The 16486-nt window shown below is 44.5% G+C and overlaps 1 protein-coding gene across 1 annotated transcript; it reads right to left on the bottom strand.

The window, feature by feature from the left end:
• Positions 1-1632: 1632 nt before the first annotated feature.
• Positions 1633-14836, bottom strand: KCNV1 (potassium voltage-gated channel modifier subfamily V member 1). Its single transcript, XM_023920528.2, has 3 exons — positions 13593-14836; positions 11317-11843; positions 1633-3581 (listed from the first exon to the last, which is right to left on the bottom strand). Exons 1-3 carry the CDS (start codon positions 14072-14074, stop codon positions 3070-3072), a joined length of 1521 nt encoding a protein of 506 aa, XP_023776296.2. The 5' UTR covers positions 14075-14836; the 3' UTR covers positions 1633-3069.
• Positions 14837-16486: the final 1650 nt, after the last annotated feature.

The raw sequence follows: 16486 nt of genomic DNA, 5'->3' as shown, positions 1-16486 counted from the left end.
GAAATAAATCGACTCTGCATTCTAACAGTGACTTTGTCCCACCTGCCTGCTTGTGTCAACACACACACACACACCTAGAGAAGCTGTGAATGTCCCATCCCCGGAAGTGTTCAAGGCCACACTGGATGGGACTTTGAGCAACCTGGTCAAGTGGAAGGTGTCCCTGCCTACACCCAGAGGCTTGGAGCTAGATGATCTGTAAGATCCTTTTCTACTCAAACTGTTCTATATGTTTCTATAATTTTCACTGTTACTGATTCTTGTACTAAGGAATCAAGATAACTGCAGGGCTTCTTTCTATATGCTGTAGCTACAACCCTTGATGTCAGTTTGTGAAAATTCTTGGTGTTTAGAGCTAAAATCCTCAATTTTCAGCCAATGTTATCAATCATGTCTGACAAGTCTGCTGGGGGATGGCAGAACAGAAGTGAGGACAAAAGGTAGCTTCTTATCTTTAGTGCGATATTCTAAAGATAGCAAAGTTAGATTCTTAATTTGGTTCCTTAGTGGTGGCTGAGCTATTTCCCAAATCTGTGGTAACACGTACATGATGTAGCTCCATTTTTTTGGAGTTGTGATGTCCTGTACCATGTGTTTCTCAGTATGATTGCTCTGGTCCTTCTGTCTGCAAGAGCTGAAAGCAGAACTGGCCTTCCTCTGTAAAATGCTTTGCTAGTCTCAGCCCATATAATGTGATAGATAACCGTTCTGTATAAACAACATGATTGACAATCACTGCTTGGGAGACTGAATTTAAAATCAAGAGGTCTGAAAACAGAGGCCAAAGCAACTACTTGATAAGGCCTGAGCCATGTTTCCCCCATGGGTATTTCTTGGAAACTATCTCCAGAGATGGTGAAAGAAGTGAATAAACAAATACATCCCAGAATATTTCTCTCATTCTTTCGAGTCTGTCATAAGAAGCACAGGACAAAGCAATGCAATGCAATGCAATGCAATGCAGCAGCCTTTCCCTGAAGAGAATCAATCAGCTATCTAACTGCATTTCCCTTCTCAAACACAGATCAGATGCTGCACAAGACAGCACAAAAGACATTACAAAACAGCCTTCCCACAATGAAAGCTTCTTCCTAATTCTCTATAATTAGAATGACTTTTGAATGAGAAACAGCCTGTACAATTTGTGCAGCCTGAGAGACTTCCTGCTCCAAAGAGCTATGAAATAATAACCCAGAGTGGGCTGCACCAGACCTTCCCCTGCTGAATTAATTTTGTCTCCTGGACATCACTGGGAGTTTAGTGATGGATTCATAGAGTATCTGGGGAGAAAGGAACACTGTGATAACACAGCTGCTCTCTGTTTACCACAGACCATGAGGATGACCTACAGATTTTCACACCTAGGCAATTTCTGGTGGTGTTCCACATTTATCTTCCTTCTGACCCTGGTGACAGCTGTGTGTGCTGCATTGGTCCCAAATCAAAATGCTGACTGATGGCAGCTGACAAACCAGAAGTATCACACAAAACGCTGCTCAGTTTGCATCAAGGTACTTTAAAAATCTTGGTTGCTGTATTATGTGTACATTATTAGATCTATAAATAGATATATAATAGATTAGATTATAAATAATCATTATTTACAGGGAATGACAGAAAAACACACTCTTGTTTTAAAACAATTATTATTCAATGTTTATTAAAAGCAGGTTATTTCACTCATTCATATATGTTCAAATGCAGTTTAACCCTTCTATGTACATAAATACATAAAGCTTAATAATTCACATAGATGTATTTTTTTAGAGTTTATATTGCCCAAAAGAAATGTGAAATGTGAGAGGTTTGTGCATTTTTTAATTTAACCTACTAGCTCAGTTATATGCATTCTATGGCAATGTCATAGTCTAGATTAGTGAGATTATATTAAAGAAAAGCTTTATTTGCCAAGAATGGTATTGGGCCACTGAAAAGGTGGGTGGTGGGAAACTGGATGGAAAATACCTTTAATTATTTTAGGTTTTTATTTTGATGACTATGTAAAATAAACATTCAGTCCAAAACATGCTCATTTTTCCTTTGAAACAAAATATTTTAATGACACATTCCTCTAATAATGGATCAGTGAAGATAATTAACTTAAAAAAAGTCTGGTTCACTTGGAATACCCATGATTTTAATGGGAGACAGAGAAATCACTAGGCTGTTATCTTTTACAATTTCTGTTTCTCCTGCTATCCCATTGTGATTTTACTTGAGCACAAAAACTGCTTAACTACACAAATAAGTCATGGGAATCTAAACACCTAGAGAAGGCTTAGTTCAAACTAAGTTTGTAAATTACCTTTGTATTGCAAAGGCTGTATAAACTCCTACAACTTCTGAAGCAACCACAGAGGATGCTCTACATTATGGCACTTATTTCATGACTGTTTTGTACTTTGCTACAGATCTTGCATCTCCTTGATACTTTCACCTAACTCCTAATACCCATTAAATATCTGGTAGCCCTTTGCTTCTCTGCAAATGAGGAAATTCCAAACCAACCCCCTCCTCCCTCCCCCCAGCCCTCACGGTACCCTAGAATAACTTTTTTTCATGCGAATAGGGTAGAAGATGGGGATAAGAAAGGGGATAAAGTTTAAGCTTGTTATATGAATATCATCCTAAATTTATCCAATATTTCACTTTCTCAAACTTCGCTTTTCAGTTTTCCTTAATGACTTTGACTTTTGTTCTCCAGGTGAAAATACAAAAACTAGATGCTTAAAATCCAAAACACTGGCAATTTTCAACAAGACTTTATTATGATACATTAGTAGGGATTTAGATTAGACAAACACTTGCATCATTGTTTTATTTTCAGGGATCCATTATTTCCAGTCTCACCTACCACGATCCAGTTCTGAAAGCAGGTTTTAGAGCTCCTTGAGAGATTCCATCTTATGAATTCTGCCTTTTGTATACAATAGATATTTCAGTCTGTCCAAGCAAGTAGAACTCCACCTTATGAAAAGCAAATACACTGTGTGGCAAATAATAAAAAAGAGATACTTAATACTAAATTTCTGTAGTCTGTGTGCTACTCAAGGTTAAATAACTTCAAAGTCAAAACCAAAAATCATCTGCACCACTGCTCCTTGTACTTGCTCTCTCTCTGCTTTTTAACCGCAGCATGTCCATGACACTGCGCGCGTATATGTCTCGCAAATTAACATTGATATTTGAATCGCTGGATGAGTTCTTCATGAGTTTCTTTAAAGCTTCACGCTGCCGAAGAGCAGCTTCTTTTATCTTCAGTGTAAAGTAACAGGCAGAAAAACGGTCATTTATTATAGCTATTGGCAAAGCCAAAACCAGTATTCCTGATAGTATACACATAAAGGCTACTACCTTACCAAAGGTAGTGTCTGGTCTAATGTCACCATAACCAACTGTTGTCATGGAAGTTGTTGCCCACCACCAAGCACCAGGTACACTTGTGAAAGTTGTGCCTGGCACACCTTGCTCAGCAAAGTACTCCACAGTGGAAAATATAGAGATTCCTACAGAGAGGAAAAGAAGCAGAAGTCCAACCTCCTCATAGCACTGAGCAATAGTCATCCCAAGAGACCGCAAACCTGAAAGACAAGAAATGCTGTCAGTAGGTTGATTCATGTAGCTGTCATCCTATCTTTGCAAAACATCTCTTACTTAAAGACTGCTTTATGTTTTCTTTGAATGCTGGTGAGCATGTCTTGAGACTTACAGACTCAGTAAGATTGGAAAAGACCCTCAAGATCGCTGAGTCCAACCTTTAACTGAACGCCAGCTTGTCAACTAAACCATAGCACTGACACATCCAGTTGTTTCATGAACTCTTCCAGGATTGTGACTCTACCACAACCCTGGACAGCAGTCAGTGCTTAACTACCCTTTCCATGAAGAAATTCTTCTTTGATGCCCACCCTGAACCTCCCTGGTGCAGCCTGAGGCTGTTTGCTCTTTTCCTGTTGCTTGATGATTAGGAGATGAGGCCAACCCCACCTGGCTACACCTTCCTTTCAGCTAGTTGTAGAGAGCAATAAGGTTCTCACTGAGCCTCCTTTTCTCCAGGCTGAACAATCTCATCTCTCTCAGCCCCTCCTAATATGATTTATTCTCTTGATCCTCCCAACCAGTTTCACTGCCCTTCTTTGGACATGCTCCAGCACCTCAATGTCTTTCTCATAGTGAGGGGTCCAGAACTGGACACATGATTTGAGGGGCGGTCTCCCAGTGCTGAGTACAGGGTGATAAATAGTTTTCCTAGTCCATTTAGCCACACTATCCAGACCATGATGCCACTGGCCTTTGTTGACACTTGGGCTGGCTCATCACACCCAGATCATTTTCCACTGGGCAGCTTTTCAGCCACTCTTTCCTCTGCCTGTTATGCTGCAGCAGGGGCTGTTGTGACACAAGTGCAGAACCCAGAACTCAGCTTTAATGAACCTCCAGATCCTTTTGCAGAACCCTCCCATATCCTCCAGCAGATCAACTCTTCCACCCAACTTAGTGTCATCTACAAACTGCCTGAAGTTACAACCCGATTCCCTCATTCAGATCATCAATAAAGATATTAAACAGGACTGGCCCCAATACTGAGCCTTGGGGACCCCACTAGTCACTGGCCACCAACTGGATGTGGCACCATTCACTAACACTCCCCCAGGGCCAGTCCTCCAGACACTTTTTACCCCAGCAAGGAGTGTATCATGTTTCATTCAGTGCATCTGTTCCCCCGTTTCTCCAGGAGAATGCTGTGGGAGACAGTGTCAAAGACTTTACTGAAGTCCAGGTAGACAACATTCAGAACTTTTCTCTCATCCACTAGGCAGGTGATGCAGTCATGAAAAATCAGGATGATCCAGCCTTGGCTGGACTGTCCTTTCCTAAACTCACAGTGGCTGGGCCTGATCCCCTGGATATCCCTTACATGCCACGTGACCACACTCAAGATCATCTGTTCCATAATCTTCCCCAGCACCAAGATGAATGCTGTAGTTCCTGGATTCTCCTTCTCACCCTTCTTGTAGATGGGCATTACATTTGCTAACTTCCAGTTACCTGGGACCTCTGGTTAATGAAGGCTGTTCATGAATGATGGCGAGAAGCTTGACAAGCTTTTCCGCCAGCTACCTCATCACCCTAGGATGAATCCCATGCGAGCCCATAGACCCGTGAGTGTCTAAGTGGCACAGCAGGTGCAAAACTACATCCTCTTGGATTGCAGGGCATCTATTCTGCTTCCCATCCCTGCCTCAGGGGGCTGGCTGCCATGAGGATATCCACTCTCTCTGTTAAACAATGAGGCAAGGAAGATATTAAGTATCCCAGCCTTCTCCTCATCCTTGGTGATAATGTTCCCATCCACATCCAGTAAAGGACAGACTTTCCTTGGCTCTCCTTTTGTTGGTAATGTATTTTTAAACCTACTTTTTTTATTAGCTTTCACAGTGGTGGTCAGATTGAGTTCTAGCTGAGCTTTTGCTTTCCTGATTTTCTCTCTACATGACCTAATGAAATCCCTGTACTCTTCCCAAGTTCCTCTCCATCTTCCAAAGATCATAAATGCTCTTTTCTTTGTTTTCTGGCAGAAGCTCCCTGTTCGTCCAGGCTGCTTTTCTTCCTCCCTGAACTGTCTTTAGGCACATGGGTACAGCCTGCCCCTGAATCTTGAAGATTTCTTTCTAAAAGTGCATCTGGACCCTTCTGTTGATAAGGGTTCTCTGAACCAGTGCCCTGAACAGGCCAAATACTGCCCTCTGGAAATCCATGTGAGGTTTTGTTGACCTCTTTCCCCACTTCACCATGAATTGTAAACTCTCCCATTTCATGGTCACCATGCTCATCATGGCCTCTGACCAACACATCTCTCATCAGCACTTCTGCTGGTCTAATGAGGCACTGACCCTGGTAGGCTAAAAAGAGATGCTGCTCTAAACAGAAGCTGAGAAAAAATGATTTACAGAAATAGATCACAGCATTAGACTGAACATCTGACATCATCTCTATTTCCTTAATACAGAGCATAGGAATTCTCCTCATTACTTTTCATCTGAACTGCACAAATATGCACATATAATTTAGACAAAGTCAACTATCTTGACTTATAAATTGGCTGTAAGAGAAGATCTAGCACCACTCTAAAACTACTTTAAAACATACTAAAACACCTGCTTTATACTTGGAGACTGAATATGCCAATCCTATTTTTTTCCAGCCACTGTCCTATTTTTCTCTCGGACCAAGGAGCCCTTAGTTACCAAATTCGTGTTGCTATGTGAGTGCTTAGACCCCAGTTCAGGTCACTCAATAACTTTTTATTTAAGGACTGTTTTCAATCCTTTTATAGTTGTCACAGACTCTCTTCAACCCTTCTTCCTTCCACCTCCCCCTGCCAAGCCCTATCATTTTCTTGTACCTGTAGACATCAAAACAAATGTGGTCCAGTGACAGCTGCACTTGTGCCAAACTCATGATAGCAAAGTCCCTCAATGCAAGCATGGAATCCTGCTAATTGACTATGTACTGCATCAGTCCTTTTGCCCATGAGCTGCACAGGGAGTTCAGGATCACTCTCTGTAACCCCCTATATCCCGCTAGAGCTACTGCTTCGAGGCTAGATTGCCCCACAAAAGCAAGCAGGAAAGTAAATCCAAAAATAGTGCAGTGGATAAATATTGCACACATAAAAAAGAAGGAAGATAACAGGTACCAATTCAGCTGAGACATACTGAAGAGACTGAATTATCTTCTGAATCACTTTGGATTAGTTTTTAATATTGTTTTTTAAAAATGTGAGATGTTTTCTCTAATAAACGAGAAAAACATAATGCTTATGAATTACCCTTCATGGGTATACTTCTCACTAAAATAGTGTTTGCAAAACAAGTTACTGAGGCTCTGCCTCTGCTTGCAGACTTCATATGCTCGTTAAGTGCTATAAGCAATTCGATTTTTCCACAGTCTCAAACTACAAGATGTTAACATTTCTTGCTTTTGGCTCTTTTCCCCCGCAAGTCTAATGGGTTTTAGAAGTCTTGTTTATGTACAGCAAACACTGGAAGTACACAGTAGCGTTTGGAGGCAATTTTGGGGTTTTTTCCCAATACTATCTACTACCAGCTCCATTAAAGAACTTACCCATACTGAGGTCCTATATTACTATAACTATGATCTATAGAATGTTTATTACAATGATACAGATTAAATCTTTAACACAAGGGGAATAAGATGTACCAATGCAATCTTTTCTCTGCCAACATGACTGTCTTCACGTTTTGGTAACACTAATAACAGTGCAAATGCTCTGTGAGATAATTTCAAGGACTGAGATCAAATTCTCATCTTCCAAGGAGGCTACTATGAGCCCTTGCCCTGAAAAACCTCCTACTGAACAAAGGCAGAAGAGTAAGTCCCTTCAGGTGAGCTAGGAAGAAGGTACAACTTAAAATTATCCCTGTAGCACTTCTTTTCAAAGAATAAATGAATACTGTAAAAGCCAGGGTTTGTACCTTATGATGAATCTTGAAAGTATTATACCTAATATAAAAAGCAACTTTCACATAAAATAAAGTAAGGAGGAACAGAACAGTAACTGTTGATTCTTTGTATCACAATGATGACATTCTCCTTTTTCCTATGATTAGTTATTAGTTTTCCTATGATAATTCCTATGAATTCTAACTGTTCATGGTCTGATTTTTTCTTTTTATTGTTTTTAGTATACTCATCTAAATTTAAGATGTAATTCTTCATGTCTTCATGATGAAGTCAGGAGACATTTCTAGGCAAATCTATGAATCAGAGAAGTTACTGGACTCCGCAGCTCATGCTAAGGGGAATTGGTGTGATGACATGTATAAAGTATACTACTATATTACTTTGTACCTTTCAAAAATGTCTCTGAGCCCTGGCACATGACCAAACTAGCACTGTTCTAGACACCTCAGCAAGTCTTACAGCTTCTCATGAGAACTCCCTGCCAGGAGCTGTGACAGCTTGGTTACTCATGCTTGGAAGGTGCTACGGTGCTGTAACACAGTTGGTGTGAGGCTGGCAAGCAGCCCCAGCCCTGGTAGGAGGAAGGGGAAGCATTTCTGCCATGCAGGTCATGTTCTATCTCTCTTTTGTCCAAAGTGACCTGGCAATCCAAGCTGATATTCAGGAGCTTCAATTCACACAGCATTTACATAACCCTAAAGTTTTGACACAAAAAGTGCTGATGTTTCAACTTTTCATGACTCTAGAGTCACGACAGCCTTAAATATGCTATGGTCTTCTCTCCATTATATGCCCATTGCCTTTGCAAGTAAGATGCTCATACCCAACTTCTCCTCCAGAAGTCCCTCTGTATGTGCCTCCCAGGGGAGACCAGCAAGGCTTCGCTGAGAACCTGGCCCTGGGAGGAAGGTAACAGCTGAGGAGCATCTGAGAACATGACAAATGCAGCTTCACTTCTCATCTATTCTTGAAGTTACTAAAGCACATAATTTTGCTACATCGGAGGAATAGTCTTGCCCTATTCCTAAAGGATACACATTTTATGGACAGAGGTACTACTGATTTCTCAGTGGTTCCTTGATGAAGTGTAGTACTTTGCATAAGTAACTACACACTCACACCAGTCTAGCCTGAGTGTTTTTAAGCATCACATCCCTCCAGTGAGCTGGCTTCAGCTTCCAAAAGGGCAGAAATTACTTTCTTCACTTCTTATTTTCATTCTTGTCCTTGTCCCACAGAAAGGGTTAAGTTGCTATTTCTTGGAAGTGAAGAACTGATTTTTTTTGCCTCACTCATTCCTGCCCCTGATAGCAGGGCTAGGCTGCTGTTGTGATCCCAGTTTGGCTATGGCTCTGCAAAGTACCAGAGAGATGTTCTCCTTGTGGCTGTGAACACCCCTACTTGGTGAAAGAGAAGCTGCTGCGTGCAGACACAAATCTGCTCTTGTATTCATCTTGCCACATGAATCAACTGAGAAGTGCCTGAAGCTTTGTCTGGTCTGAGAGTGTAGGAGTTGGAGAGAAGCCTCACTGCAAGGCAGCAGTTAGATCCAAGGCAAGAGAGCAGAAGAGATTCAAGAGCCAGCCCTGAGCCCTGAGGTTTATCAGGACTGCCTAGGTATGTGCAAGGAGGATGGTCTCTATGCATGATACATACGTGGCTCATCTTGTATCAGGAGCTGTGTAAAGGATGCATTTAGAAGCACATTAACAAACTTCTTCAGACATGAAATCAGAACAGGGAGTTTCTACATTTAAATTATAAAGATTTGATTTAGCATTCTGGACCTAAATAGGCAGCAACTGACCTACCAAAGAAGCTACACAATGATGGCAACACTGCTCTGAGTGGTTTAAATTGATACATACATTGCTTCTTGTACATTGAAACCGGCATTTTGATTCCAGTAAAAAGAAGACAGTACACCTCCAGGTCAGGATACTACATTTTTATGTAATTAATTTACTTTTACCTAACATGGTATTATTAAATTCAATGTCACTCAATTTTGTGATGTAAATTGTGGTAAATACTGAGTAATTAATTTAAGAATAAATAGACCTAAGTGTTTAGACCATCCTTGAAAGTATGTATACCTGAAGTTAGCAGTTATACAAATATCTGAAACATCTGCTTTCAAGTCAATAGAAAGAGCCACAAAACTGAGTGACAGAATGAATACATTCACTCTTTAAGAGTAAAATGCAATAAACTGGAAACTTAAATTGAATCAACATACTTTTGGAAGACTATTTTGTTAGTCAGCACAAAAGTGCCCTGATGAGATAAAGTATTTTTTCTTATTTTCAAAACACAGAGAGGATGGCATTCACATTACAACTACCATCAAAAGTGGGTAAAAGCCTTGCAAAAAACCTCTACCAAACACTGCAAAACTAACACATTGCCAGACAGAATCATAAACTTCCTCTCAACTGCTTTCTAAGGGACTGTTATATATCAGTATAGGCATAATCTAGGGTAGGGAGTAAGATTAAGATACTTGCCAAACCACTATGATTATGCTTATGCGTAGTATCAAAGCTGCTTCCTGTCACTGGCAGGCAGGTTTGCTACCCTTCAGTGGCAACAAAAATAAGATAGATTCTGCTGCTGTGAGCACATTAACTCCTGCTGAATTTGGGCCAGTTCACAGGGAGGGCTTTCCAAAAATATGGACAGGCATGAAATGACTCCTGCTTCATGGCTGGAAATCCTGAATAGGCACATTGAGTGCATTTTAAGAATGATCATCACTGTCCTCAGAACAGCTAATATTGCAGGACAGAGATCATGATTTACTATTAGGATTTAATTTTCCAAAGCTACAAGTGTTGGCTGAACGTTTCTCCCGTCAAATTCAGCACCACATTCTCCACGGATTTAAGCGGGAACATAATCAAATCATTTTGAAGACACCAAGACAGCTTTTATTATTTCATATAACCAGGCATGCACATGCCATGAAGTAGTAATAAAATCAGGGGAAATGCAAGAGGAAATTCAACACTTTCCAATAATTTCTATCTTCCTCTGAAAAATTCCCACTGGAAAATGTTAACTTTTATGCCTTCCTTTCACCAGAGAGAGCGAACAAGATGGTTGACAGAAATGCATTTTGCCTTCCACCCCACCCCTTCTTGCTGTTCACTCATCTGTCAGGAGAGGCTGGACACTAAGGGCCCCACACAACTGCGGAGTGCTGGCTGAACCCATCGCTGCACCTTGCTCCCACTGCCTAAGCAGCCCCCCAAAGGGCTCCACATACCACTGGAATACTGGTGGGTTCAATGGGGCCAGCGAGCCTCTCAACCCACCACCTGCAAAGCTTTTAAATAGTTTCCTTGAAACATTTTCCACTGTGGTTGTTTTCAGGACCTATGACATGGACAAAATCATGATATAATTCTTTGCACATACTTTTAAACAAACAGAATTGTGACAGCTGTCATTAGTGGGCCTTGGATAATACAAAAAGTCTGGGCTGATGATCTCTGCTTCTTCCCTAATAAAATCAACTCATATACATGTTTCAAAATTTATCACACTATGAATGGTGGATGATTTCCAGCATGCAACATTGAGGTCTGTTTTTGTAAATGTTCAATGCAAACAATACACAAGGCTTTATGAAGAGCTAAAATTTTTCAGAGAAGGCCCTTGTCACTCAATTGTAACATTCAAAAGGAAGATTTTCACAAGCCATTGCTGCTAACAGATTGTGTAGAAAAGCTTTGGCAGAAATGCACACAAAATGGAGGACTGTGCCCAGGGACAACTGTTGCAGGCACTGAAACTGAGAGGTATCATAGCTATGGCCAAATATACCTGTTGAATGTCTTCCCAGCTTCAGCATCCGCAGGGCTCTGAGAAGTCTCAGCACTTGGACAATGCGCCCCACGTTCTCCAGTTCTTGGGAGCTCTCACCACCACACAGGCTCTCCACCAGCAGGGTGATGTAGAAAGGCAAAATTGCAAGGAGGTCTATGATGTTTGCCACACTCCTTAGGAAGCGACACCGATCTCGTGCGCACAGGAGCCTCAGAACAAACTCCGCTGTGAACCACGCGATGCACAGGTACTCTAGGGCATCCAGCAGTGGTGGGGCCAGCCAGCTGAGCTCTACTGAAATCAAGGCCATGTTGGCAATTGACACAACAACAAAAACCATGGACAAAGTGCCGAAAGTCCTGGCTGCTGCAGAGGAGCCAGGCTTTTCCAAAACTTCCCAAAGTTTCTGTCTGACATTGGGACAGAGGCTACCAGAAAAATCCTCTTCTTCATCTTGGGCATCCAGTTCTTCTGCATCTTTCTTGATGTCTAAGGCTTCACTCAGCTCCTTCCTCCTGAAGTACCTGACCAGGAACACCACCCAAGAGATTTGGAATACCAACAGGCAGGTGCTTGTCTTATCATTTACAATGCAAGTCATAAGAATACACATTAAAATTTACCTTACGTGAACTCAGAAAACCCTAATATCAAGCATATGGCTTTTATTAATTGAGCCCCTCCAGCATGTTTCCACTGACTGATATACTTCTATTACTCCAGTTCACATCAGTACAACATTCTATATGCAGAGTAATTTTACTTCTAGTGATTTATTTATATGGATCATATTGACCACAGTAGGATCTGCTGCTGGACTAACATGAAATCTTAGATGCAATCCTGGCACAACCAGATCCTCTGTTTTTAAACAGTTCTCAATTTGTTTCATTGTATGGCATTTTTATTACACTGGCACATATTTGCAATAGTAAAACTGAAGGCATAATAAAAACCATGCAGTTCATGGGTGAACTTGTGATCAGAACATATTAGGATGACAAGGCATCTTTCTTTCTTTCTTTCTTTAGATACATGGGCTCTCACACAAGATGAAGAAGCATTTGTACTGAGTAAAACTTACAGACTTTAAATATACGGAGTGTTTTGTCAGAGTAAGAGTATATTTAAAGTGGAATTTTGCAAAACATAAATATACTCAAAGTACACTTAAAAAAAATCCTTTTCTTTCATATCTTTCTTTTTGACTGCTGCAAAGCTCAAACCTTAGACAAAGATGTGTGCAATTTTGCCTTCAATAGTTAGCCCTGCATATGTCAGAGGTCTGTAGCTCCATATATCACTAAAGAGGTTGCAGCGTTCAGTTACACCTATCAGAGACAGAAGAAAGGGATGAAAACTAGGCTCCAATTTTCTCAGCTGAAGAGCTGAAGAACTAGGGTAGGATAACTCTAATATCCTTTTGGGATGGTATTACTTCTTTCTTTCTAATCATTTTGACATAACTGCTATAGCTAAATAGCAGTTACATTCTTTAGAAATTTGATTTCTTCAGTACTAAAAAACCCAAACCAGTAACATTGAATATGGTGGGAAAAATTAACTGCAAATAGAATTAACAGAAACATCCTGGAGGTGGTTCAGTCAAAACCCACCTCGCTCCTAAACTGCCTGTTATAATTTGTCTCCAGCGAGCCATGTTCCCGCTGTTGCTGCCCCCTCCCTGTAAGCTGCTACATCCACGTGTGATGCTTCCTTTCATGGCTCCTCCTGGAGCCATGCCACCCACACTCAGCCTGGCAGGTGACCAACCCCCCCTTCTGCCTCTCCAGCTTGGGTTTGGAAATCCTTCAAAATTAAAGTGCAGGTGGGCAGGATCCAAACCCTCCCAGCATTGTGCCTGATTCCACATCTAATCCCTCTATGATAACCTCAAACTGAATTACTGAAGGGGCATCTCTCCTTTTCATCTCAGGCATTGTCCTTTTAAACATTTTGAGTTTCCAGGGTCAGTTTGAAGCCACTATAGGACATCCCGGACCCCATTCCTTTTACTGTCTCACTATCTTGACCTCATCAGCAACCTTTCCCACAGCAAATGGGAACTGTGACCTCACCCAACACATCTCCACCCATTTCTATCACCCATCCACTGCTAGAGCACTACTCGAAGTTCAGCTCACACAACTTTTCCTGCTACCTCACCTATCCCCACGGCTGGATCTCTCACCAGAGTATCCCTGAATGCAAGTCAATGCTGAACTCTAGCCCGCAACCACAAGATGAGGAAGCCTCATCTTCCCACAACTCACCGGTCTCTGCAGCAGGAATCAATGCTGAGCTCATCCAAACCCCAGTACTGGATCTCTTGGAGGAAAGAGAGTGCACAAAGCTGCTCCATCACATGCAGCCTCCCTGTCTGGTAGTAATTCAGGATGTAGTGAAATGCCTGTGAGCTCCGGTCGAAGAAATACTCATTCTCCACAAGGTTAGCATCATCACAAAGCTCAAGGAGGCCAGAAGCCACATCCCGGGCAGCAGAGACCACTACTGCCAGTTTGCCAAGGCGGGTGTCAGGGTAGCAAGACAAAGTTTGCTGGGACATCACAAAGCGGCTGCCTCCTACATTGATAGTAAAGCAGTCCAGAGAGGGAATGACCTTCTGGAGCAGGGGCCCCTGCTCTTCCTCACTGGAGAAAACACTGGACTCCAGCGAACCCAGGGATGTACTACTCCCTGGGTCCTCCAAGGATGCTTGGGAAGAAAGAGACATGCAGCAGGGAGGCGACTTCATCCTGTAGCTGCCAGCAGCAGCCCACACTCTCCAGGATCAGAATCCCAACACGGCTGCAGAGAACACTGCCCCGCCTGCGGGGCGGCCGGGCCAGGCTCGGAATGTCGCCTCTGGCTCCCGTCCCAGGGACACCGCACCGTCCCCGCTGCCTCCGGGCGGTGCCTCCAGCTGGGCGGAGGTCAGGCGGGTGTCGCACAGCCCAGGGGTGTCGCACAGCCCAGGGGTGTCGCACAGCCCAGGGGTGTCGCACAGCCCAGGGGTGTCGCACAGCCCAGGGGTGTCGCACAGCCCAGGGGTGTCGCACAGCCCAGGGGTGTCGCACAGCCCAGGGGTGTCGCACAGCCCAGGGGTGTCGCACAGCCCAGGGGTGTCGCACAGCCCAGCGCCGCCCGCGCCCGCGAGGATGCTGAAGGAGCCGCGGTACCTGAGGCGGCGTCACCTCGTGCTGTCCGCGCCGGCACCGTCCGCCCGCGACGGCCCCTCCGCTTCAGCGCTCATCTCCAGCCGCTGGGTCGGGGTAGGGGAAACCCACCGGGACGACACAACACGGAACACCGGCTTCAGCGGCGACTCCGGGCAGCGCCCCGACAGCAGACCGAGGAGCCGCTCCGCCGGCCGGCCCGTCCCCTCCCGCTCCGCACTCGCACTTCGGCCGGGGCTGATTCGGCCGGGGCTGACGCGGCCGGAGCCGAGCCCCACGCCGCTCGTCCCTGGCCGGGGCAGCCGCCGCGAACCGGGCGCCCGGGCAGGGCTGCCGCCCCCGGCCCGCCCGGCCGCTCCCCGCCCCCGGCCCGCCTCACCTGCCCGCCGCCCCGCCGCGCCGCCCCCGGCCGGCCGCCTCCGCTCGCTCCCCCGGCTCCAAACCTCCGGGCAGCGCCAGCGCCTCTCCATGGCGGTCATGTGCTGCGGGGGGCAGGCAGGAGCGGGGTGCGCGGGCTGGGCTGGGCTGGGCCGGGCCGGGCTGGGCCGGGCTGGGCTGGGCCGGGCTGGGCCGGGCTGGGCTGGGCTGGGCCGGGCCCTCCCTGCAGCGGGGCCGGGCCGCCCCCCGCCCGCCCCGCCCCGGCCCGGAGCCGCAGCCGCAGGTGCGGCCGGAGCGCGGTGTGTCCCCTCCCGCGGGTGACGATCCCACCGCCGGCCGATCCCACCGCCCGCTGTCCCCGGGACCAAGCGGCGCCCGCAAACTTCCCGAGCCAGTTCGCAGGGCGGTTCGGAAGCCGGCTCTCCGCAGCGTATGTAACCCCAAAGGTGTCGCTAAGCAGATAATGTCCTCACTTAGACTGCTCCCACGGCTCAAGCCTGAAGGCACTCGCGTGAAGAAGTCACTGTAAAGGCTAATCGATGGGCGTGAGCGAGCCTGTTTTAACCGAGCTGCACTCAGCCGGTTTTCAAAAATACTCTGGAATATCTCTGTTACCGTCCTGTGCAGACTTTGTAGGTCCACAGTTCAACAATGCAAAAATTTAGTTCACCCTCCTCATCATATTTCCTTTTATCCTATGAAACAGTTATTTCTAACGAATAGTTGCTTTGGAAATTGGTGTTTTCTGCTGCCTCTGACTTCTCGCAAGGGTGGGCAGCTGCCGATATTGCAGTGGAGCCTCCTAGGAGGGGAAATTGCGGAGCATGCAAAATGTGGCATTGTGTGTCATGCCACCAGCACCATGTGACGTCCCACCAGCTTCTCATCCCACATCACTTGTTGCATACAGCTGTGTCCAGTTATGCACATTTCTAACATTTACTTCAGAGAGGTCTCATAGAGTTTCATCTTTTGGGTACTGGTAATTCGTATTTCAAATGAAGCTGAGCTGAACATTTACCATATTGCAGAACTGCAACACCCACAGCAACCTCTCTACTCAGCACTTGCTGGCATAGAAATCTGCTTAAGTGACTGTTGGCAAAAAAATACACTGATCAGAGAGAATCCAATGGAGAATAGCAAGGGTGGGGTTTGGAAGTCACAGCCCCAGCAGAAAACACAGTGGGATAGCTACAGTGGAAGGGAGTGAGCATTGTGATAGTCTTCAGGCATGTGAAAGGCTGCTCACAAAGATAAAGATTGTATATGCTGCTCTCCTTGGATGAAGTGGATATGTGTAGAAGTAATGGAGTTGAACAAGGGGAAGGATACTTAGGGTAGCCATTAGGAAGGCTTTGGTGAAGCAGTGGAAGAGATACATTTGTGCCTGTCACAGGACATCAATGAGCTGGCTGGACAAGGATCTGTCGGAATAGCAGATGTGCGGTGCTGCTTTTCCTGAGGTAGTCTGGAAGGGTTAGATGAACTCATGAGGGTTAGATGAACTCCCTTTCAGCTTTCTAATGCTGTATTTGAAGTGTGTCATAAGGAAAATACTTATTTTCATAGATATTTCCCTTTTTATTTTTTAAAACAATCAAATTTAAATA

This window comes from Cyanistes caeruleus, chromosome 1, assembly GCF_971803275.1.
Source record: "Cyanistes caeruleus chromosome 1, bCyaCae1.hap1.1, whole genome shotgun sequence".
NCBI lineage: Eukaryota > Metazoa > Chordata > Aves > Passeriformes > Paridae > Cyanistes > Cyanistes caeruleus.
This window is presented reverse-complemented; position numbering and strand designations above follow the sequence as displayed.